This window comes from Oncorhynchus clarkii, chromosome 10 (genome assembly GCF_045791955.1).
Source record: "Oncorhynchus clarkii lewisi isolate Uvic-CL-2024 chromosome 10, UVic_Ocla_1.0, whole genome shotgun sequence".
Lineage (NCBI taxonomy): Eukaryota > Metazoa > Chordata > Actinopteri > Salmoniformes > Salmonidae > Oncorhynchus > Oncorhynchus clarkii.
Window position 1 is genome coordinate 47,194,227 of NC_092156.1, and position 25,126 is coordinate 47,219,352.

At 46.9% G+C, this 25,126-nt stretch overlaps 1 protein-coding gene across 2 annotated transcripts; it reads left to right on the plus strand.

Moving 5' to 3' along the window:
- On the plus strand, positions 1-24,617 carry LOC139418641 (pecanex-like protein 3). Of its 2 annotated transcripts, XM_071168256.1 has the most exons (34): positions 1-205; positions 1,304-1,775; positions 2,328-2,536; positions 2,731-2,836; positions 3,025-3,064; positions 3,204-3,299; positions 3,454-5,199; positions 5,490-5,619; positions 6,888-7,057; positions 7,294-7,351; positions 7,443-7,593; positions 10,231-10,388; positions 10,641-10,794; positions 10,970-11,002; positions 11,123-11,294; positions 11,403-11,513; positions 11,630-11,831; positions 14,677-14,782; positions 15,661-15,753; positions 15,872-16,022; positions 16,135-16,279; positions 16,450-16,627; positions 17,871-17,979; positions 18,250-18,379; positions 18,784-18,842; positions 18,937-19,152; positions 19,311-19,564; positions 19,672-19,902; positions 20,060-20,166; positions 20,287-20,434; positions 21,028-21,533; positions 21,738-21,913; positions 22,086-22,495; positions 24,128-24,617. In XM_071168256.1, the coding sequence occupies exons 2-34, from the start codon at positions 1,623-1,625 to the stop codon at positions 24,284-24,286; spliced, it is 6,867 nt and encodes a 2,288-aa protein (XP_071024357.1). In that variant the 5' UTR covers positions 1-205; positions 1,304-1,622; the 3' UTR covers positions 24,287-24,617. The 2 variants fall into 2 exon arrangements, with proteins under 2 accessions (XP_071024357.1, XP_071024356.1); XM_071168255.1 differs by having other exon boundaries at positions 1-1,775.
- The last annotated feature ends 509 nt before the right edge of the window (positions 24,618-25,126 follow it).

Genomic DNA, 25,126 nt, shown 5'->3' on the forward strand with positions numbered 1-25,126 from the left:
AATAGGAGCTTTTTAACGCTAGCTATCCAGCTAGCGAACACATGATAAGGGCAATGACGCAAATCTGTACAAACTGACAGTTTTTCTGAAACAAAAAGTAGATATCCACAGTGTCTTTCCAAAGAAGAAATGCCACCATCACCTGAAAACAATGATAGCCAACTGTGGTAAACTAGCCAAATGTACTAGCTAACAACCCGCAGTGGTAAGGAAAAATCCGAGATTCTTTAGCTAGCTAACGACGTTACTGCTTTACACGGAAGAGAAGAGGCACAGTTGAGCAGCGTTGATTTACCCAAGGGAGTCGTCGATAAACAATTGAATACTATATAGTTATCACGAGAGGTTACCAAGTTTTCTATCTAGCCAAACACTCCGTCTCAATTCTGATAGCTAATTTAGCGTGGGCTGTTTTATTTTGATGTGGCCTAACTAGCATGCTAATCGAGCGTCCATGATGTATTTGCTGCCAAATCTCTATGTTGGCCATTCTGTTTAATCCGACACATAATGCATTTGTTTATAAGTATTATCTCGAAATGACATGTTGATGTCTTGTTTTGGAAGCACAATGGTTGGCATATAGCTAACTGCTAACTATTTGGTTATAGCTAACGTTAGCATGTATCTAATGTTAAGTGTTTTCAGTTGACAAATCAGCTAGGTAGCTTGCTATGTTTGTTGGTGGAGTGCATTGGTTGGCAAATAACGTCTGGAGGAAATTGTTGATAGCTAAAATAACATGTAGGCAGCTGCTAGCTAGCATTACCTAGCCAGCTAACTTAGATAACAGTAAAATACGTGATATTGTGTCTATCAGTCAGTATGTAACAGGCTAGTGGGAGTAGTGTTGGCCTTGACGCTAACGTTATTGCTACCAAGGGGTCATAAAAAATAGAATTCCTAGTTAGTTGGGTTATGAACTAAGCTCCCGAATGGCTAATGGGTAGCTAGCTATCTTTCTGCATTGGCTGATTTAGATACTTTAGGGTAGTAGTATACATATATATCTATGGAGTATCATTGCAGATGGTTATTCTGATAATTTCTCAGGATTCATAAAGCTTCCGGTCTCGTGAGGTTGAGGACTCCGAAGTACATATCTAAAGAAATGAGTCCAACCTAGTTACGGCTCCATCTCTGAGTAGGAGCATTATTATGATTGCCTGTGACATTAGAGCGGTGCACAGCGTCTTCCTCTGAAGGATGTTATCAGGACCTACTCTTAATTTATTGACGTGTGACTCAAAATGCTGGAAATGTGTGAAGAAACCAACCAAAGCAGTTGTGATTTTTCTTCCAGATGAATGTTATTTAGTCAGTGGGTCACCACCAGTGTGCCAAAAAGTAATTCTCCAGATAAAGCAAGGATTACTTTTTTGCAAGAACTGCACAGCAAAGCAGCCCTGTCTGGAGCAAGAACATGCACAGCCTCCCTTGAGATACACTAAGGACTATACACCAGAAAGTGAAGAGGACTGTCTTCAACTGACTCATTAACTTTTCATCCTCAATGGAAGTGCCATTGTAGATACGTGAACGGGTGGCTACAACTGGACCGTCTGGAGCTCCAGCCTTAGAGGAAACCTTGGAACCCTGGGTTGGCTGCTCTGAGGGGGACAATGGGTTCCCAAGCTCTTCAGATACTGCGGCAGGGGGTGTGGGCTTCGCTCACAGGAGGCTGGTATGTGGACCCCCATCAGAGCACGTTCTCCAACTGCTTCCACCTGTACCTCTGGATCTTTCTCCTGGCCTTCCCTTTCCTGCTTTACATGGTGAGTATTCATGGAGGGGACAATTTATGGTTTTGGTAGATAAAAAGGGTGGAAAATTTCATTTTGACTGGGTGTCATGTTTGTCAGGCACTTTTTACATACACATTTATTAGTGCAGTATCAGCCACTATTAAGGTCAAACTAGTTTTTATCATAGGACAGGAGAAAAGGATGATGTTGGTAATAAAGTGGAACAGACTACCATTTTCCCCTCCCAATTCAAAACAGCATTCCTTCTCTTACTTTCATGTTTAAGGTTTTGTGGTCAAACGTGTTAATATTTGCTCTAGTGAAGCTTGTTACCTGTAAACCAGACATGTTATGTCCTCTCAAGCTGTCATGTCCGTCATCTTTGAAGAGTGGTCTTCCTTGTCTGTAATGTGATGCCCAATTTGTCCATGTGCCTGCCTATCTAGGTGAACCATTTGTTCTTTTACTGGTATTGAGAACAAGGCGTTGTTTCACTACCCTCATCATGGGCTAGCCTACTTTTATTCCCAGCTCTGGACTCAATCTTTCTTCTCCCCTCCCCTCTTTTGTCCTTCCGTCCAGTCTCTCCCCCCCAGCCTGGTTGTGGCAGGTGTGTACTGTGCTGTGGTGGCAGCCTTCTTCACTGTCATAAAGGCAGTGAACTTTCGCCTCCATGCCATGTTCGACCTGGGGGAGATAGTGGAGAAGAGGCAGGCCTCGCTCATAACCGACGCCCCACGGCTAGAAGAGGGGGATGATGGGTCCGGAGGCCACGACGGGAATCAGCATGGGTACGTACTGGTGGAGATTTCCAAATCCTAATGGAATCCTTTTTTTTGTTAAATCATGTCAAAACAAGATGTCATTCTATGTACATCTGAGTGAAGAGGCTCATTTGTGTTGATGCCTTGAGGGCTGTTATTTCACATGATTGTGGCCAGATTTTAGTGTTGTATTTTCTCATGTTGCTATGTTCCCCTCTCAGGGACAGCAATGTTGGTGTGGAGATGACTGTGTTCAGGAAGGTCAACTCAACACCTCCAGTTCGCTGCAGCTCCCAGCACTCTCTGTTTGGACTCAACCAGGTGTCGGTGAGGACTGCCTTGCATTTACACCGCACACATCCATACTCTTTTAACATAGTTCCATGCAACAAACTGCACACTTCATGCACACTGCACAGGAACATGAAATTATTGGGTTGTTTAATCCCATACAAATGATCTATATTCCTGTGATATTCATTCTTAATCCAACAAATGTTTTTGTTTCCCCTCAGGAGTTTTTGCCTCAGCTTGATGACAGTGGAGGCTCCAAGGGTATAGCATTAATCTAACTCCACTCTAACCGCAGTGTTGTGGTTGGTAAAGTAGATCTGACTAAGAGTTGCTGTGTTTTTTTTTTTTTAACCCAACATGGGCAACAGTGTAATTTAGGGATTACTTTTTCTCTTCTCAGATATCAAGGATCTGATGCGAGAGCAAGGCAGCAACAACTTGATTGTCACGTCAGCACACCGGGAGATCCTCCGCCACAGCTCCCAGGACCCGATCCGTAAGCATAGCGTTACACTGGAAATAGACCTAGAATCTTTTGTCCATGTGCAAATGGTGATATAACGTTTATTTTTAATCCAACGCAAAACACGTTAGCTATGTTGATCTTTGCTTTGTCGTGTGTACTTAGTTTGGATTTTCACTTCTTTCAGATGTTGCCAACGTTGCCAACATGGTTCAGTCCTGCTTGGCTGCTGCTCTAGGAGGAGAGTTCCCTGGTCTAAGGGGAGTGGGAGCAGGGATGTCAGGGGGATTTGGTAGCTTACAACCTGGGGAGTGCATCTCCATCCCCCCCTCCCCTTCCAGTCAGGAAGACGGAGGAGAGAAGGGCCAGTTGGAAGAGATTGAGGGGATGCTGGAGCAGCTGTCCCAGCAGAGTCCTGACGAGGATGTGATTGTGATGGGAGCATACTCCCCCCTGGGCCCCTCTGCTGAGTCGGGGAGCCTGGGGGACACTCCCATCAGCCCTCTCATAAAGAGCAGTCTGAGTGAGGAGCTGAGTGAGAACCTGTTGGGGCTGGGCCTTGACCCCGTTGCCTTCGCCCCAGGAACAGAGCACCCAGGCAGCCGCAGTGGGGTGGCCTTGGCTGCTGGCTCCACAGACAGCTGCTTCAGTGGGGGTGGGGCGGCCACGGACCGCGAGACCCTCAGCACCGTCAGCAGCTACCGCAGTGAGAAGACTGACTCCACCCAGCTGGAGAGCCCTTCACTCAGCCTGCCACGGAACATAGACGCAGGGACACCGACATCTGCCCCAGCCCTGGGCATCAGTACCCTAGAGCCAGCAGAGGAGCCAGTGCTGCAGGGGGGAAGTGATACTGACGACCTGTCGGACAGTGAACTGCTGCGCTCCCCCGCCAAAGAGTGCTCTCTGGGCCAGGAGCTTGATAGGACACTAGTCGAAGGGGAAGATTTGCCACCTGTCCACTCAGATATTGTACAGCCCCCCTCCCTCCAGGACTCCTCTCCCTCCAGTAGTGGGCACTCCGAGTCCTGTGATCTGGACAGGAGGGTTCCCCCCCTCCCCCCTCCGAGGCAGGCCAGCTCGGTGCCGTCAGGGCTGGCCCTGGGTCTAGTGTGTTCCGAGCCTGCGTTGCCCGTCTCCTCCACCCCATTCCTGCACTCTGAGCAGTCCTCTCTGCAGGCCCAGCAGGTGGTGCGCCCCAAAGACTTGAAGCTGCTGCGGACCGGTGGTAGTAGTGTGGGCCACCGGCCAGGCCGCAGGAAAGCCCCTCGTAAGCGAGGTGGAGCGGGAAGCAGCAGCTTTGACTGCGGCTCCTACAGGCGGCACCACGGGCAGCACAGAGACTACATCCCAGTGCGCAGCCGGCTGGGGGCTAAGGCCTACAGTGAGAGCCTGTTTGAGGACTCCAGTGACGAGGACGACGGCAGTGACATGAGCGCCGGCTCAAGTCTGGGCTCCCAGAGACGCTACAGCTCTGACGACGACGACGATGACGACTCGAGCTCCTCTACCTCCTGCTACTCCCCTGACCTCGCTAACGCTGGCATTACGAACCCGCCCCCCTCCTCCACCCAGCTGCCCAACCCCAGGGAAGGAGAGTTGTCTGAGACAGCTGGCCCATCCCACTCCCAAAGGGCTCAGAGGTCAGCTAGCACGGCTAGTGCTAAAACTCACGCCAGGGTGCTCAGTATGGACGGGGCCGGTGGGGGCCACACTAACACTGTGGCCCTGCCCTCCACCATGCTGACCTCCTCCACCCCCGCTCCACGACCCCTCACCGTCTCCAAGTCAGACCTGGAGGCCCGGACCAGCCACACAGACGGCTTCCCTGGAACTCACCACCATCGCCTGGACTCTCTGGGAGGCTCCTGGGCTGGCAACCAGACGGGCTGGAGGGCCGGGGAACTGGTGGAGGAGGGAGCTGTGGGGGGAGGTGAGACACACTATTCTCTCTAACTTTGGGCCTTTATTCATAACGTGTGCTAATCTAGGATCAGATCACCCCTGTCCATTTCATTATAATAAAAAAGGCAAAACTGATTCTAGATCAGCAAACCTTACTTTTAAACAGTCCCATTCAAGTTGGAAAGCTCTGAAATGTGTAACTGTTTAATTGAAATTTGGTTTGTTTGCTATATTTACTCCATTAATCAGGGTCAGGTATTTTTAGAATTCAATCTGAAATGAACGTCCTTGTACTAATGTGAATATCTGCTGCCTCAGCTCTGGCCCCAGAGGAGGGGGGCAAGCGGGACTCGATGAGCAGTGTGAAGAGGACCCAGGCCATCCGCAGGCGACACAACGCGGGGAGCAACCCCACACCACCCCCCTCTACCATGGGCTCCCCACCCAGGTTGGTCCAGTCAAACACTTCCACACCAGTGTGCTTGCTATACAGTTGAAGTCGGAAGTTTACATACACCATAGCCAACTACATTTAAACTCAGTTTTTCACAATTCCTGACATTTAATCCTAGTAAAAATTCCCTGTCTTAGGTCAGTTAGGATCACCACTTTATTTTAAGAATGTAAAATGTTAGAATAATAGTAGAGAGAATGATTTATTTCAGCTTTTATTTCTTTCATCACATTCCCAGTGGGTCAGAAGTTTACATACACTCAATTAGTATTTGGTAGTATTGCCTTTCAGTTTTTTAACCTGACTCATGATGCCATCAATTTTGTGAAGTGCACCAGTCCCTCCTGCAGCAAAGCACCCCCACAACATGATGCTGCCACCACTGTGCTTCACGGTTGGGATGGTGTTCTTCGGCTTGCAAGCATCCCCTTTTTCCCTCCAAACATAACGATGGTCATTATGGCCAAACAGTTCTATTTTTGTTTCATCAGACCAAAGGACATTTCTCCAAAAAGTACTGTCTTTGTCCCCATGTGCAGTTGTTTACTGTAGTCTGGCTTTTTTAGGGTGGTTTTGGAGCAGTGGCTACTTCCTTGCTGAGCGGCCTTTCAGGTTACGTCGATATAGGACTCGTTTTACTGTAGATATAGGTCCTTTGCTGTTCTGGGATTGATTTGCACTTTTTGCACCAAAGCACATTCATCCCTAGGAGACAGAACTCGTCTCCTTCCTGAGCGGTATGACGGCTACGTGGTCCCATGGTGTTTATACTTGCGTACTACTAACCAGACTTGTGGAGGTCTACAATTTCTTTTCTGAAGTGTTGGCTGATTTTGTTTGATTTTCCCATGATGTCAAGCATAGAGGCACTGCGTTTGAAAGTAGGCCTTGAAATACATCCACGTGTACACCTCCAATTGACTCAAATGATGTCAATTTGCCTATCAGAAGCTTCTCAAGCCATGACATAATTTTCATCAATTTAGTGTATGTAAACTTCTGACCCACTGGAATTGTGATACAGTGAATTTTCTGTCTGTAAACAATTGTTGGAAAAATTACTTGTCATGCGCAAAGTAGATGTCTTAACCAACTTGCCAGAACTATACTTTGTTAAAACAAGAAATTTGTGGGGTGATTGAAAACTAGTTTTAATGACTCCAACCTAAGTGAATGTAAACTTCCGACTTCGACTGCATCTCTTATGCCAGTCACCTCCGTATGTACATGCTCCGTAAAGCTCAGCTCCTGTCTTCCTGTAGTCTCCAGGACCTCCAGCGTGCCCGTACCTCCTCACACTCGCGGACCCGGACCCTGCCCTCTGCCTTACAGTTCGCCACCTCACTACTGTTGCCCCGCGGGGGGGTCCACGAGGCCTCTACCTTTGACGACACCACAGAGGGGGCTGTGCACTACTTTTATGACGAGGGTGGTGAGTGTGTGTGTGGTGATGCTAGGCTGAGGCTCGCTTTAGAACCTTGGAGGGGGGGGCGGGGTGCCCTCTCTTAAATTAACCTATCCTGAAGAGAGCAAGAAATAAGCCCCATTGTTCATAGGCTTTACTGAGACATTAATGTATTTAAATTTGCACTGCAAATGATTCTGTCCTAGTTTACAATGTAGTTGTAGTCTCCATTCATTGTTGTTGCTGTGCTGGTGTTTTTCCAGGTGTGAAGAGATCGTACACGTTTGGACCTGCTGGAGGCGGTTATGAGGACCCAGTGGCGTACGTGTCTCTCTCTGATGCGCTTTAGGCTCTTTGCCCGAAACTGATTTTGATATGTCTGACCCCTTTCCCTCTTCTCTTCTCCTCTCAGGGAGCGGGAACGACAGTCCCAATCCTCCAGCTTCACGTCCACTGATGTCCAGGAGGGGGCCCCGGTGCTTACCATGCTCCAGCCCAGGCCCGTGGTTCTGCAGGGCATGCAGGTACGCAGGGTGCCCCTGGAGATGTCAGAGATGCCAGAGGTGAGGGGAAACGGCATTCGAATTCCTATTTCAACAGCTTTGTTCTGAAGCTGTATCCATACCCATTGGATACAGTGATCACAATATAGTGGCTATATCCAGGAAAGCCAAAGTTCCAACAGCTGGGCCTAAAATAGTATATAAGAGATCATACAAAATATTTTGCTGTGACTCTTATGTGGATGATGTTAAAAATATTTGTTGGTCTGACGTGATTAATGAGGAGCATCCAGACACCACAGTTGATGAATTTATGACATTGCTTCTTCCAATTATTGATAAACATGCACCTGTTAAGAAACTGACTGTTAGAACTGTTAAGGCTCCATGGAATGATGAGGAATTGAAAAACTGTATGGCTGAAAGAGATGGGGCAACAGGAGTGGCTAATAAGTCTGTGTGCACATCTGACTGGCTGACTTACTGTAAATTGACAAATGTGACTTAACTCAACAAAAAGAAGATTAAACTGTATTATGAAGCCAAGATCAATGACGGAAAACAACTTTGGAGTACTTTAAATGAAATTATGGGCAGTAAGACAAATTTAACTCCATCTTTCATCGAATCAGATGGCTGATTCATCACACAACCATTTGATGTTGCCAGTTATTTGAATTATTACGTCATTGGTAAAGTGGGCAAACTTAGGCAGGAAATGCCAACAACGAACAGTGAGCCATCATACTCATTTATATTTAAAATAAAATAATAATGAAAGAAGCATTTCAAGTTAGAATTTTGTAAAGTTAGTGTGGGAGAGGTGGGAAAATGATTATCGATCAATAATGACAAACCTCCTGGCATTGACAACTTAGATGGAAAGCTACTGAGGATGGTAGCTGACTCTATACCCACTCCTGCCTGTCATATCTTTAATCTGAGCCTAGAGAAAAGTCTTTGTCCTCAGGCCTGGAGGGAAGCCAAAGTCATTCCGCTACCCAAGAGTGGTAAAGCTGCCTTTACTGGTTCTAACAGCAGACCAATCAGCTTGCTGCCAGCTCTTAGTAAACCTTTGGGAAAAATTGTGTTTGACCAAATACAATGCTACTTCTCTGTAAAAACAAAATAACAACAGACTTTCATCATGCTTATAGAGAAGGGCACTCAACATGTACTCCACTGACACAAATGACTGATGATTGGCTGAAAGAAATTGATAATTAGATTGTGGGAGCTGTACTCTTAGATTTCAAATCAAATTTGATTTGATTTGAAATCTAAGAGTACAGCTCCCACAATCTAATTATCAATTTCTTTGATAATAATTAGATTGTGGGAGCTGTACTCTTAGATTTCAGTGCAGCCTTTGATTTTATTGACCATAACCTGTTGTTGACAATGGATGTGTTATGGCTTTTCAACCTCTGACATATCGTGGATTCAGAGCAATCTATCTAATAGAAGGGCTTTCTTTAATGGAAGCCAATGGAAACCAATGTCCTGCAATGTCCTGCATCTGGCATTAAACAAAGCATGTGTGTCCATGTATGCTGATAATTCAACCATACACGCATCAGCAACCACAGCTAATGAAGTCACTGAAACCCTTAACAAAGTCTGTTTTGGAATGGGTGGCTAGTCGTAAACTGGTCCTGAACATCCCTAAAACTAAGAGCATTGTATTTGGTACAAATCTTTCCCTAAGTTCTAGACCTCAGCTGAATCTGGTAGTGAATGGTGTGGCTGTCGAACAAGTTGAGACAAAATGACTTGGTGTTACCTTAGATTGTAAACTGTCCTGGTCAAAACATAGATTCAATGGTTGTAAAGATGGGGAGAGGCCTGTCCGTAATAAAGAGATGCTCTGCTTTTTTTGACACCACACTCCACAAAGCAAGTCCTGCAGGCTCTAGTTTTATCTTAGCTTGATTATTGTCCAGTCATGTGGTCAAGTGCTGCAAAGAAAGTTCTAGTTAAGCTGCGGCTGGCCCAGAACAGAGCGGGACGTCTTGCTCTTCATTGTGATCAGAGGGCTGATAGAAATACTATGCATGCCAGTCTCTCTTGGCTAAGAGTTGAGGAAAGATTGACTGCGTCACTTCTTGTTTTTATAAGAAACATTGGGTTGGAAATTCCAAATAGTTTGTCGAGTCAACTTCTACACAGCACTGACACACACACACACACACACACTTACACCAACATTTCACAGTCCCCCGGTCCAGAACAAATGTAAGGAAACGCAGCGTATTATACAGAGCCATGAGTGCATAGAACTCCCTGCAATGTTATATAGTGCATGTGAACAGCAAACCTGGTTTAAAAAATAAATAAAGCGACACCTCACGGCAGAACACTTCTCCCCTGTGCGACCTACTTGTTGTGTGTTTGTACTGACATGTATGTGTATCTGATCGATGCACACACACACACACTACGTGTTAATGTTTTTAAATGTATGTCAATTGTAAAGTATTTTGTCTAGTGTTTTTTTCCGTTATGTCAGACCCCCAGTAAGACTTGCTGTTGCTACTGGCGCTGGCTAATGGGGATCCTAATCAATCAAATCAAAGTCATGTGTTTCAGACAAATGAACCCCTGGACATTTTCTTGCATATTCCTGTAAATGTGGCTTTATTTATTTATTTTTTAATATGCATGATGTTTGACTTGAATCCCCCTCTCTGTCTCCAGTTTGACCTGGACCATGAGTCCCTGCATGAGTCCCACGAGAACACGCTGATGATCGAGGAGAAGGCCAAGCCCAAACAGTACTACCGTTTCTGGGTGCTGCCAGGGAAGTGGCTGAGGGTACGCTACGACCGCCTGGCCCTGCTGGCGCTACTGGACAGGTGAGACACAGCAGCGAGCTAGTTTATCGCAGTGGTAATATGATCCAATGTTTGTCATCTGTACTGAGGAGGAAGCCAAGGTTTCGTTAAGAGGTTATTTTCTATACTGTGGAGTGACAGTGTTAAGGGTTACTGCTTTTCCCCAAAAATATAGCATTTTCTGGGAAACCTGGGCATTTTTGTAACGTTACTGGAATTTTGCAACCCTGGATAGTAAATGACCTCCTATCCTCCATTGTGTCTGTCCTGTAGGAACCGCGGTGTAGGAGAGAATGTGTTTGCGGTGGTGCTGGCCAGCATGGTGGCCTTCCTGGGGTTCCTGCTGCTCCTGGAGGGCTTCTTCAGGGACATCTGGGTCTTCCAGTTCTGCCTGGTCATCGCCAGCTGTCAGTACTCACTACTGAAGGTACAAGTCATAAGGATTCAATAAAGTTCTATTCAATTACTATATTCCCTTTTTATTAAAACAGTTATACAGTAAAAAAAAATCAACTGCCGACACGTTTGTGGAACCGCAATAGACCAGTGTTAACTTGAAGTAAACTAATGTTCACGCTTGAAATGACTCTCTCCTTCCTCAGAGTGTTCAACCAGATGCAGCCTCCCCAATGCATGTAAGTGGATGATGTCATTCACAACCATCTGTCTTGGTCATTATCAAGTTGGTAACCTATCTATCGTTGATTCTTGTTTTTGATGGCACACCCTGATGACTGTCTGGTCTAACCCGTCAGGGCCATAACTGGGTCATCGTGTACAGTCGGCCCGTCTACTTCTGCCTGTGCTGTGCTCTCATCTGGGTGTTAGACTTGACGGGGCGCTCAGGCCACCTGCAGCCCTTCTCACTCTACGGCGTCACCTTCTTCTCCGCTCACTTCCTGCTCTGTGCCAGGGACGTGCTCATAGGTCAGTCAGTGTTGGCAACTTCTAGCTGTGTGCTTTTATGTCTTTTGTATTGTGTTGCGACCAACCAACTCAAGGCCTTTCTCCCTCTGTCTCTTTCTTCCCCCACAGTGTTTGCCTTGTGTTTCCCTGTCATTTTCCTTTTTGGGCTTCTACCTCAGGTCAATACCTTCCTCATGTGTCTGCTGGAGCAGGTCGACATGCACATTTTTGGGGGAACAGGTAAGACAGGTCCAAACAGTGAGATGCCATTCACTGTAATTCACAAAGTAAATTCTCTGTTTTTTTGTTGAGTGATGCTTGTTGACCCTGTGTGTGTGTGTGGTTTCTCTCCACAGCCACCACCAGCCCCCTGTCGTCGCTTTACAGCCTGTTACGCAGTGTGTTGGTGGCCTCGTTGCTCTATGGATTCTGCCTCGGGGCTATCAATGCGCCCTGGGAGCATCCCCATGTGCCAGTGCTGTTTTCAGTGTTCTGTGGTCTGCTCCTGGCCCTCTCCTACCACCTGAGCCGCCAAAGCAGTGACCCTGTCATCCTGTGGTCAGTATACCTCTACTCTTTAGTGTTGCATGGCATACCGAAACCTCTGTACTTTTTCACAACTACACATACGGTCCGGTATTAGAATTATGTATTCATATATATTGTTTTTAAAATAAATACACTGCCGTTCAAAAGTATGGGGTTACTTAGAAATGCAAATTTTTTGTCCATTTTTAAAATAACATCAAATTGATCAGAAATACAGTGCAGACATTGTTAATGTTGTGAATGACTATTGTAGTTGGAAACGGCTGCTTTTTAATGGAATATCTACATAGGCGTACAGAGGCCCATGATCGGCAACCATCACTCCTGTGTTCCAATGGCACGTTGTGTCAGCTAATCCAAGTTTATCATTTTAAAAGACTCAGTGATCATTAGAAAACCCTTTTGCAATTATGTTAGCACAGCTGAAAACTGTTGTCCTGATTAAATAAGCAATACAACTGTCCTTCTTTAGACGAGTTGAGTATCTGGAGCATTTGTGGGTTCGATTACAGGCTCAAAATGGCCAGAAACAAATAACTTTCTTCTGAAACTCCATGCAAGAAAAAGCCAAGAAACTGAAGATCTCGTACAACGCTGTGTACTACTCACTTCATAGAACAACACAAACTGGCCCTAACCAGAATAGAAAGAGGAGTGGGAGGGCCCGGTGCACAACTGAGCAAGAGGACAAGTACAGTAGAGTGTCTAATTTGAGAAACAGACGCCTCACAAGTCCTCAACTGGCAGCTTCATGAAATAGTACTCGCAAAACACTAGTTTCAACGTCAACAGTGAAGAGGAAGAGGCGACTCCGGGATGCTGGCCTTCTAGGCAGAGTTGCAAAGAAGAGCCATATATCAGACTGGCCAATAAAAATTAAAGATTTAGATGGGCAAAAGAACAGACACAAGACAGAGGAACTCGGCCTAGAAGGCCAGCATCCCGGAGTCGCCACTTGACTGTTGAGTCAAATTTCTGCCCCGCTAGAGCTGCCCCGGTCAACTGTGCTGTTATTGTGAAGTGGAAACGAGTAGGAGCAACAACGGCTCAGCCACGAAGTGGGAGACCACTCAAGCTCACAAAACTGCACAGCCGAGTGCTAGAAATGCGCAGTTTGTAAAAATCGTCTGTCCTCGGTTGCAACACTCACTACCGATTTGCTTCCAGAGGCAGTTTGGAACGTCAGCATAATAATTGTTCGTCAAGAACTTCGTGAAATGGGTTTCCATGGCCGAGCAGCCGCACACAAGCCTAAGACCATCATGCGCAATGCAAAGTGTCGGGTTGGAGTGGTGTAAAGCTCTCTACCATTGGACTCTGGAGCGGTGGAAACGCGTTCTCTGGAGTGATGATTCACGCTTCACCGTCTGGCAGTCTGATGGCTGAATCTGGGTTTGGCGGATGCCAGGAGAACGCTACCTGCCCGAATGCATAGTGGCATCTGTAAAGTTTGGTTGAGGAGGAATAATGGTCTGGGGCTGTTTTTCATGATTTGGGCTAGGCCCCTTTACATGCTGACCACAGCACAGGCTGCAAATAAATGTACACATGCATGTTATTCAATCATTGCACCCACACTGCTTGCGCGCCTCAAGCAAGCGTCTGTGTAGCCAAGCGCTAAAATAGCAATTGGTTCTATTTGTGACGCTCAACACGCTGCAAGTCCGGCCTCTCCTCATTGGTTGGTAGGAGCATATACCCACGTGGGGAATTGAAAAATGAACTTAGGTCCACACTTCGGCTGGTTTTAGTAATGCTGTAAAGTTGGTTGCCAACCGCCATATAAAGTACAAAGAAGAAAAAGAAGCCTGGCGGAAGGAGGAGATATGTCGAGAAACTAATTCGGTTTACCGTTTTATCTGTGGATTAATTGTCGTGGTAGAGGACCTTGTGCATTTCAGGTAAAATAACAACCCAATGTTTATATACCAGGACAAATTAGCGAGCAACAGCAAGCTAGCTAGCTAAATTGCCATTAAATGTTTATGACTTTTTGACCTGTCCTCAAATTAATATAATTGGTTTCAGAGATTGTTTTGATAGTTCAACCTGCGTGTCCTGATCACTTTTGGTGTGGGCGAACAAACTCATGCGTATGTCCGGTCAGCATATAAGTTTACAATGCTATTCTATCTGTACTGTTAGTTCCTCTATTTCCTTTTTTTTTAAAATATGAACTCTGTTGACCTAACTACTTTTTGTTTTAAAGATGAGTATTGAATTGCATGTCCTCCAAAGGCAAATTTTTTTTTTAAAGTGTCTCATACAACAAGGGGGTCTGCTGTACCTATGTTTTTACCCAAGTTGATTTTAAGACATAAACAGAATGCATCAGGGATTGGTTGTTTCATTTGATTTGTGTTCATTTTGGAGTTGAATCTCCTTTTCAAAAAAGTAACCAGAACTGACCATCTCACAGTGCATCCCCGTTCTTTTTTTTTTTTATGTGTTATCGTTTTATCATCGTGATACTAAACCTGTTATCGGTATCAAAGTCAACATTCTGCTATCGTGACAACACTACTTTTTTCTGCTCTCTGTCTGGTCAATGGACAGCTCATCAGTATCCCTGTGATGAATAAGATCAAATTTTATTTGTCACATACAAATGGTTAGCAGATGTTAATGCGAGTGTAGCGAAATGCTTGTGCTTCTAGTTCCGACAATGATGTAGATGACAATGAGATGTGTGTGTATGTATGTATGTATGTATGTGTGTGTATATATATATATATACATACCTACCTACCTACCTACCTTGAAACTCACTAATATTCCCTGATCCTAGCTACTGTCCTAAGATCAACTCTACCCTGTCACTCATATCATACACTGTATGTGGTTTTCTCTCTAGGTCTCTGGTCCGATCTAAATTATTTCCCGAGCTGGAGAGCCGGACCCCGGAGGAGCCTCCTCTGGAGATCAAAGACCCCCTGCCCGGGAAACTACGCGACTCTGTGGTAAGATCAAGGATGCGTCCCAAATGGCACGCCATTCACTGTATAGTGCACTACTTTTGACCAAGGCCCATAGTGCGCTACTTTTTAACCAGAGCCCTATCAAATCAAATTGTATTTGTCACATGCGCCCAAATACAACACCTTGCAGTGAAATGCATACTGACAAGCCCTTAACCAACAACGCAGTTTTAAGAAAAATACCTAAAGAAAAATAAGAAATAAAAGTAACAAATAATTAAAGGGCAGATGTAAAATAACAATAGCGAGGCTATACACAAGAGAGTACACTATGTAGGGAATAGGGTGCTATTTGGGACTCAAACCAAGCATTATGTTAGTGACACAGACTGACCAGGTGAACGCTATTATCACTTATTGATGGCACTTGTTAAATCCACTTCAATCAGTGTAGATGAAGGGGAGCTGACAGGTTAAAGAAGGATTTTTAAGCCTTGAGACAATTGAGACATGGATTGTGTATGTGTGCCATTGAGGGTGAATGGGCAAGACAAAAGATTGAAGTGCCTTTGAACTGGGTATGGTAGTAGATGCAAGTGTGTCAAGAACTGCAACGCTGCTGGGTTTTTTACACCACAGTTTCCCGTGTGTGTCAAGAATGATCCACCACCCAAAGGACATCCAGCCAACTTGACACTAACTGTGGGAAACATCCCTGTGGAAGGCTTTCGACACCTTGTATAGTCCAATGTGCCGACGAATCGAGGCTGTTCCGAGAGGGCAAAGGGTTGCAACTCAATATTAGGAAGATGTTCCTAATGTTTTGTCCGCTCAGTGTATATAACATAAATGTTTGAATGTGGTTGGTGGTCTGAGGTTTTAAAACCCTCGTCATCTCTCTCTGTCTGGGTTTTTTACAGAGAGAGATTTTTCACTCGGACCTGGTCATGTGTCCCCTCATGGCTGTCATCACGTTTGCCATCAGTGCCAGCACCGTGTTCATCGCTCTGCAGGTCAGTCAACTCACCTGGTCGACTGTAGATGGACGATATGACGTTTCAATGTCTAGAGAGAAACCCTTCTGGTTTTCTATGACACTCCCCAGTGAAACCTTGTCTCCCTCCCTTCCAGCCTGCTCTAAGTTACATCCTGTACATGGTGGCCGGGGTGGTGGGCTTCCTCACACACTACCTGCTGCCTCAGCTCCGCAAGCAGCTGCCCTGGTTCTGCCTGGCCCACCCTGTGCTCCGTTCTCGAGAGTACAGCCAGTTCGAGGTCCGCGGTAAGTAAGCAACCCGCCGCCCCCTAAACGCACACGTTCACACACCCTGAAGAATTGTGTTGAGGCCTGAGGTTTGTCCTTGATTTGTTTTGCCATGCCCTGTCCGTCCCAGATGCCGCCCAGTTGATGTGGTTCGAGAAGCTGTATGCGTGGCTGCAGTGTGTGGAGAAGTACGTTATCTATCCGGCTGTCGTGCTCAACTCCCTCACTACAGAGGCGCAGCGCGTCAGCCTGAAACCCAAGGAGCTTGACATCTAGTAAGCAGCTCACGCCATCCCCTTTTACCAACCTCACCACACATTCCTCTCCCTCATCCCATCTATCCATCCAGTCAGAGTTGAAGTTTATTGAGACTACGCTTTGTATTTGCCCAATTAATGTGTTTTGATGTCCCCCTCCTCTCGGTCTCCCTCTCCCCCCCCTCCAGCGGCCGTGCTCTCTTCATCTCTCTGGCGGGGATGAAGCTGCTGCGCTCGTCTTTCTGCGCCCCGTCTCTGCAGTACGTCACGCTGTCCTTCACCGCCCTCTTCTTCCTCTTCGACTACCCACACTTCTCAGAGACCTTCCTGCTCGACTACTTCTTCATGTCCATCCTTTTCAGCAAGGTACAGAATACTCCTCCCTGGGACTTGGTTTGCACAAATTCAACCAAATGAAAGTACCAACACATACTTCGCTGTATGTATACTGAACAAAAATATAAATGCAACATGTGACATTTAAAAATGTTTTACTGAGTTATATGGACTAAGGAAATCAGTCAATTGAAATAAATAAATTAGGGCCTAATCTATGGATTTCACATCACTGGGCAGGGTTGTCAGTTTTTTCCCACAAAGGGGCTTTATAACACACACAAATACTCCTCAGCACCCCCCCTCAGATGATCCCACAGGTGAAGAAGCCGGTTGTGGAGGTCCTGGGCTGGCGTGTTTACACTTGGTCTGTGGTTGCACGTACTGCCATATTTTCTAAAACAACGAAGATCTGAGGTTGTACCTAAAATTCTCTGGCAACAGCTCTGGTGGACATTCCTGCAGTCAGCGTGTCAATTGTACACTCCCTCAAAACTTGAAACATCTGTGGCATTGTGACAAAACTACACATTTTAAAGTGGCCTTTTATTGTCCCCAGCACCTGTGTAATTAATGATCAAGCTGTTTAATCAGCTTCTTGATATGCCACACCTGTCAGGTGGATGGATTTTCTTGGCAAATGGGAAATGCTTAATGACATGGATATAAAACAAACATTTGTGCACAACATTTGAGAGAAATAAGCTTTTCGTGCATATGGAAAATGTCTGATATTTTTTATTTCAGCTCATGAAACAAACACTTGGGACAAACACTTTACATGTTCCGTTGATATTTTTGTTCAGCGTAGTTGTATACTCTGACCCTTAAAGGCAAATGTCATCATTTTCCCACGTCATAATCATCAGCACCACCCCACTATCGACACACACTGTATGTTAAAATTGAGTGTTTCTATGTTTTTTTTTTGTGTAAACAGATAGAGGAAGAATAGTGTTTCCAGTGACGACATCAACCAATGAACAGGCAATGCCTACTAACACTTGGTTAAAATCACATGATGCACACCGATGTCATTTGAAAAACGTATCTTCTACTCTTTTTTTTTTAATGCAAAACATAGAAACGTGCCATTTTCATATACGGCATGTTGATGTTAGGGTGGTGCTGGAGATTGATGCATATGACGTTGAACATGTTTGAAATGTCCTTTTTTTAAGTCATTTCTGGCTACGCAAGAACGTTACATTGAGAAATGACTGGACTCGGGTGTTTGGTCGCTCACATTAGATTGGATGGTTTCTCATTACAGCTCTGGGACCTGCTCTACAAGCTGCGTTTTGTCCTCACCTACATCGCTCCCTGGCAGATCACCTGGGGCTCTGCCTTCCACGCCTTCGCCCAGCCCTTCGCTGTGCCCCGTATCCCTGTACACTGGCTCTGTGATCAGCAGAAAACTGTTGGTTAGACTACATCCTTGTTAAACAAAGTTCTTTCTGCACTCCCTGTTTTTATTTTATTTATTTATTTCACCTTTATTTAACCAGGTAGGCAAGTTGAGAACAAGTCCTCATTTACAATGTTGCTCATTTGCCTGTGAGAAAAAGTGTTTAAACAACACTAAATGCTGTGCGCATTGGATGTCCTGTGTGTTAGTGTTGTCTGTTAGAGCTCCTTAACCTAACTCTCAGACTCAGCCATGCTGTTTGTCCAGGCCGTGTTCTCGGCTCTCTTCTCCACCCCTCTTAACCCTGTCCTGGGCAGTGCTGTGTTCGTCACCTCCTACACCAGGCCCGTCAAGTTCTGGGAGAGAGACTACAAGTGAGTTCTTTACTTTCCAGGAGCCCGAGAGATGTAGAGATGGGCATTGTTCAGACCAGGTGGGTGTGATCACTAGGAACCAAACAGAAACAAACGGGAACGAAACAGGGATGGACCTACCTAAATGCGTCCAATAGCAACTCTTGTTTTCGTGGGCAAAACGTTTTCTGCATAGAGTAAACAGTTTCCATTGAAAAATGTTTTGGACTAATGATTACACCCCATGCCTCTAGCAGTTGCTTGTTGCCGTTCAGAGGTCAATGTTAAAACCGGATTAAGGAGATTATTGCTCGATGCCGTGAAAGCTAGCAGACTGCGTTACCATTTTACACAAGTCCCCACACTTTTACAGCAGTTTCTTGAGCCTCTGTGTCGCCTGGTTAACGTAATATCTGTCTTTCCAGCACCAAGAGGGTTGATCATTCCAACACGCGACTGGCCACCCAGCTGGACCGCAACCCAGGTCAGCTGCCGCAGTCTTCCTTCCCCTCATCTAACGCGAGTCATCATTCTTTAAAACGACTCTGCTCTCATGCCTGTGGTCTCCTCTTTTCCAGGTGCTGATGACAACAACCTGAACTCCATCTTCTATGAGCACCTGACGCGCTCTCTGCAGCACAGCCTGTGTGGGGACCTGCTGTTGGGACGCTGGGGAAACTACACCACAGGAGACTGCTTCATCCTGGCCTCCGACTACCTCAACGCCCTGGTGCACGTCATCGAGATCGGCAACGGCCTGGTCACCTTCCAGCTGAGGGGGCTGGAGTTCAGGGGTGAGGAGGAGGGAGAGGGTTTGGGCTAGAATGAGCTTTTATGGAACCGAGTTCAATGTGGTAGTAGGTTTTAATGGTGAGGTGGACAAGTTCAAAATACTATCTTTTCTCTCTCTGCCATTTTCCCTCATCCCCCTCTCCTGGTGTCTCTCCCCCAGGTACCTACTGCCAGCAGCGGGAGGTGGAGGCCATCACCGAAGGGGTGGAGGAGGACGAGGGCTGCTGCTGCTGTGAGCCAGGCCACCTGCCCCACATGCTCTCCTTCAATGCGGCGTTCGGCCAGCGCTGGCTGGCCTGGGAGGTGGCCGCCACCAAGTACGTCCTGGAGGGCTACAGCATCAGCGACAACAACGCCGCCTCCATGCTGCAGGTGTTCGACCTGCGCAAGATCCTCATCACCTACTACGTCAAGGTGTGTGATCCATCCTGAACACACAGTGAACTGTAAAATGAGATACAATAACATGTCATTTGAACAGTTGATGGCCCGGTCTGTAACCAGTGTTTCCTGTCCCGTAGAGCATCATCTTCTACGTGAGTCGCTCTCCTAAACTGGAGGAGTGGCTGGCCAATGAGACGGTCCAGGATGCGCTGCGGCCCTGCCTGGGCCCGGCCTACGTGGACAGTGACCCGACCTTCAACCTGAACATAGACGAGGACTACGACCACAGGGCCTCTGGCGTCACCCCCACTGCCTTCTGTATGGTCTACCTGGACTGGATCCAGTACTGCAACAGCAGACGCCCGACGGTTAGTGTTCCTTCTCATGTTACTGTTGTGTAGCTGTCAATTCACGTAAAAATAAAATATATATATATATATATATATTTTTTTAAACCAGAACTTTCCATAGCAATGTCGTTAGTGTTATCAGCCGACTAGCTTAATGAAATGCTTTGTGTTATAGCCAGTGGAGGACAGCGAGAGGGATTCTCCGCTGATCACCCTGTGTTTTGGCCTCTGCATCCTGGGGAGGCGGGCTCTGGGCACAGCCTCCCACAGCATGTCAGCCAGGTAAGTCCCAGGGCTGGACAGTCTGTCTGTTCGCTAACTGCAGGGAGCGTGTGATATGTCTCTAATGTGATGGCGTATAACCGACGGTGACTGTCCGTACGTTTGTACCCCGCCTGTCAGCTTGGAGCCTTTCCTGTACGGCCTCCACGCCCTCTTCAAGGGGGACTTCCGCATCACCTCTCCCAGGGACGAGTGGGTGTTTGCTGACATGGACCTGTTGAACAGGGTGGTGGCCCCCGGGGTGCGCATGTCCCTCAAACTGCACCAGGTAAGACCTATCATATGGGCGTGACTCATTACAGACAGTATGGTGGTCAATGTAATGTCATCGCCCACGCTAAAGGGTGCGTTCGTAAATTCACTCTGGAGTGTCAAGCGTGCGCTCTGGGCTGTTCGTAGAATTTAAAAGTGTTGTCCGTTTGTAAATTCAGAGCGTTTCCCTCTCACGACAGCAGTCAAGCACTCGGGGTAAATGGCTAAAGTTGGCTAGCTTGCTTGCTAGCTACTTCCAGACACAAATGAGGGAACACCTCACTCTGACCCTTTTACTCACCCTAGCAGAGCTGGTTAGGCTGTTTTTGTTATCCCAAGGGGTTAATGACTGCAACTGTGTTACTGGCAACAATTGTATTCTGGGTTTTTTTAGGCAATGTTTACTGACACCAGGTTGTTTTGTAAATTTCGCAACCTTTCTGAGCTCGGGCACACTCAAACCAGAGTGCTCTGAACTCGGAGTAGATTGCCAGAGCGAATTTACAAGCTTTTAGAAACACTGTGGTGACCAGAGCTGAGACTAAGAAGCTTAATGATGACATCGCTCACACTAAAAAAGTATCCTCTCCAACCCCCTGTCCCCAACAGGACCACTTCACGTCCCCAGACGAGTACGAGGACCCGGTGGTTCTGTACGACGCCATCACTGCCAACGAGGAGAAGATGCTGATCAGCCACGAGGGCGACCCGGTGTGGCGCAGCGCCATCCTGGCCAACATGCCGTCACTGCTGGCCCTGCGCCACGTCATGGACGACGGCAGCGACGAGTACAAGATCATCATGCTCAACAAGCGGTTCCTCAGCTTCAGGGTCATCAAGGTGAACAGGGAGTGTGTGCGCGGGCTGTGGGCGGGCCAGCAGCAGGAGCTGGTGTTCCTGCGGAACCGGAACCCGGAGCGCGGCAGCATACAGAATGCCAAGCAGGCCCTGAGGAACATGATCAACTCATCATGTGACCAGCCCATCGGCTACCCCATCTACGTGTCGCCCCTCACCACCTCCTACGCAGGGGGGCACACCCAGCTCCGCTCCGTCTGGGGGGGGCCTGTTAGCCCCCATAACATCTACACCTGGCTCATCAGCAGCTGGGACAGGTACACTTACATTACACAGCCTGCAGTAGCCATGGTAGGGCTGATAGACACATACACACACACACACACAGCCAGGTATCCCTGCGAAGTTCTCATACTATCACGCACATGCCATACACGGATGTTCTCCCACTCTCTCTCGCACACGCCCACTGACCGTGTGCGATAAGACGGTTGGACTTTAACTCTGTCTCCCCCCTGCAGGTTACAGAAGGGTTGTGGGGCTGGCTGCAACAGTGGAGGGAACATCGAGGACTCGGACTGCGGCGGCGGCTCCACCTCCATCTCCAACAACCCAGCGGCTCACACCACCCAGAGCACCCCGGCCTCCAGCCTGCCCCTGCCCCAGCCCCACTTCACCTCCATCCACCCCCCCATGGGTAAGCCCAGGACCCCGCCACTCACTACAGCCTCGGATGTCCACTGTTTAACTGCTGCTAGCTATTATAACAATGTCAATACTGTCAGTATGCTGATAACGCAGCCATGGAACAGTTTGTGTAATGATTGCGTTCTGTAATGTGTATGAAATGCCTCTCGTTGTCACCGTAGGAACTGACAACCCTGTGGGCCCCACCCCCACCTGGCCCCACCACCCTCAGCCCCTCCCCTTGGCCCTGCTCAGCCAGTCAGAGGGCAGGATGGACGCTGGGCTGGTCACCTCCCTCCACCGGACCTCGTCCATCCAGGGCCTCCTGGGCCAGCACCTGTCCAGCTCCCAGCTGTCCTTCAGTAGCTCTGTGGCCATGCCTTCCCTGCCCGGCCCAGAGCGCTTCTGCCCAGGCAGCTTCCAGGAGGGGGTGCACAGAGGGTCCGGACGGACAGGACATGGCCTGGGGCAGGGCAGCGGGCTGCACTATGAGGGCCTCTACGGGAAGTGGAGCCTGTCTGGCAGGAAGGGCTTCAACGGGCCAGCCTCCGCTGAGAGCGACAGCGGAGGGTCTCCGTGCATACGGACACAGGTGAGGATAGTAAAACAACGTAGTGTGTGTGTGTGTGGGAGCTAGAGCATAGCGTGACTGTCTTTATGAACTAGGGCCGTTCCCAGCTAAAAAGCTCATCGATGGGTTGAAATGTTGAAATGTGTATTTTTCCATATATATATATATATATATAGACACCATATGTGTGTTAATAAAATCAACTATATGTAGACTACTGAGCTTGTCTGATGCTTTAAGCACACTGTGATTTAATGACTCGAGGGAGCCAGAGATCAACCTTACCAGAATAAAAAAAAATCAACTGTTCCCGACCCTCTTCCTTCCGCTGCTGCTGGCTTTGGCAGATTCTACTGTTAGACTCCTGCTGCTACGCTCCTAATAGGCTACACCAGGGGGTCTGCAACCTTTTGCATTTGGAGTGCCAATTTATCTTACCCTTTGTACTGATATGTGTGCCAGATGCACATTTTTGTGGAACAGTTTCATTTTATTGACATTATAGTCTTTGTATCTCAAAATCATTTTCATGTGGTTAATCAGAATTCTAAAAAAGTATTTATATTGCCATTGCCAACTATGTCAAAATAGCCTACATAAATAAAGCCAACAAATAAAAACATTGCAGCCTGCAGGTAGAAAATGTCCTGATAAAAATAATATCCTATAAATCACATTGGCTATGCAAGGCCTGTCTACAAGGAACTTGAAACATTGTATCAACTATTAACTTGGGCCTGATGCTGGAACTAGCAAACTTGCAACATATAACATATTCTGGGCCTTCCGTTTCCGCTCCAGTGAGCTCCGGACAGACACACAGCTGTAAGCTATTTGTGCCAGGTTTAAGAAGGAATCAGGTACACCTATTTTATGATGTTTCTGCCTGATTTTTCTTTTGTTGGTGGTTATCGAAAGAGAGCTGGGAAGATATTTCAAATTAAGCAACGTTGAGGAACTATTTTCATTCTCAACAGATGTAAAAACAGACTTACTTGACTTACTGTTTACTTGACAAAGACAATCAGAGATAATCAGAAACACTATGAGATCCCCAAACGGGCACATTTCGGCCTACTTCTATGTATAATCAGGTGCTCGTCCTTCCTCAACATTGACAGGAGCGCTACAAACAAATGACAATTCGTAAATTGAAGGAAATAAACCGAAATGTGTTCCTCACAAGTGTAGCCTAGGTCTACTCCGACAATGAGAACGGTAAAAGACTAATAATAATGCGTTGAATGCATTAACCGAAATGACCGTAACCAGACAAACATTGTAGATTAGAAATGATGGGAATTAACAGTAAATGTACTACTGGTGATACTGTTGTGCCACCCCCGTGGCCTCTGCAATGGATTAGTCCACTGAGACAGGTGTCAATCAGACAGGTGTCTTGTGCCATAAAAATGTTTTTAATATACATTTTAGACTGCTCGGCTAAAAAAAAAAATCTTGGTCGACCGGCAGACAAACCGACCAGTCGATTTTTAAAAACGGGGTCAGCCCTATCATGAACACATGAGAATAATGTCGCTGCAGTACATAACCTCCTCCAGAACGATGGTATGGTTTTGTGATTGATTTAATGATGGTAATTTGTTGCAGTGGAAACTGAGGCTATTTACGTCTTGTCACTCTGTGTTCCAGTCTACTCCACCTGCAGCCCGGCTTGAGGCCAGCCCAACCCAGGACCCACTGGGCGTTACCCAGTCCGCTGAGACCACGACCCTCACTGCAGGTGAGCCCCCCAGCCCCGCCCCCCGGGAGGAATCCACAGAGCTGCCTTTACTTGAGCACCTGGATTGAGTCTGCACTGGAGAACACATGAGAACCCCTGCAGCCAACGCACACCACCACCACGGCCAGTTCTAGAGTGGGCCTGACCGGCTCAGACTGGACTCATTCCAGCTTCCCGGAGTCATTCCAAAGAGAACTGGACTCTGAGGTTCGCTACATCTCTGGCAGATCACAACCTCTCAACATGTTCATTTGTAAATGTTTTCCAGCCTTTGCAATACTGGATGGATCTGGGAGGTTTAAGTACATTAATCTGCTCCTCATCGAGCCACCGTAAGGATGCATGTAAAAACAAAATGTATGCACCAACCCCCCACCCCCCTCCCTTCCCAAAAATAAACATTTACCATGTCCCCTCCTAGGACTTGAAACAGGAGCTCTCGCCCGATACACCCTCAGAGTTTCTGTGGACAACCTTTTGGCCATAACTATGGTAACTAGCAGGCCAAAAAGCCAGTGCAATTGTAAGGGATGTTGTGTAATGTTTAGTTAGTTTTTTGAAATTCTATATAGGGGAAGGGGAAAAACCCCTCGTTTCTCCTCTCCTTCACCTGAGATCCACCAGCAGCAACAGCAACAGCATAACGAATCCAAAAAGGGAATGCCAATATCCTGTGTTGCTGTATGTACAGGTGAAGCCAGAGTTACTACCATAACAAGCCTTGTTCTTTAATCCTCATTCCTGCTCCAACCTGCTGCTTCACTGTAGAAAGAATTCACTGTGGGGAAATCCACTGTGAAACTGCATGGGTCACATCATATGACCAGTCAATATCAACACCCCACCTCCCCCAGCATACCACCCACATTCCAACAGCGCCTCCCTGTAGAAACACCCTCATGCTCGTT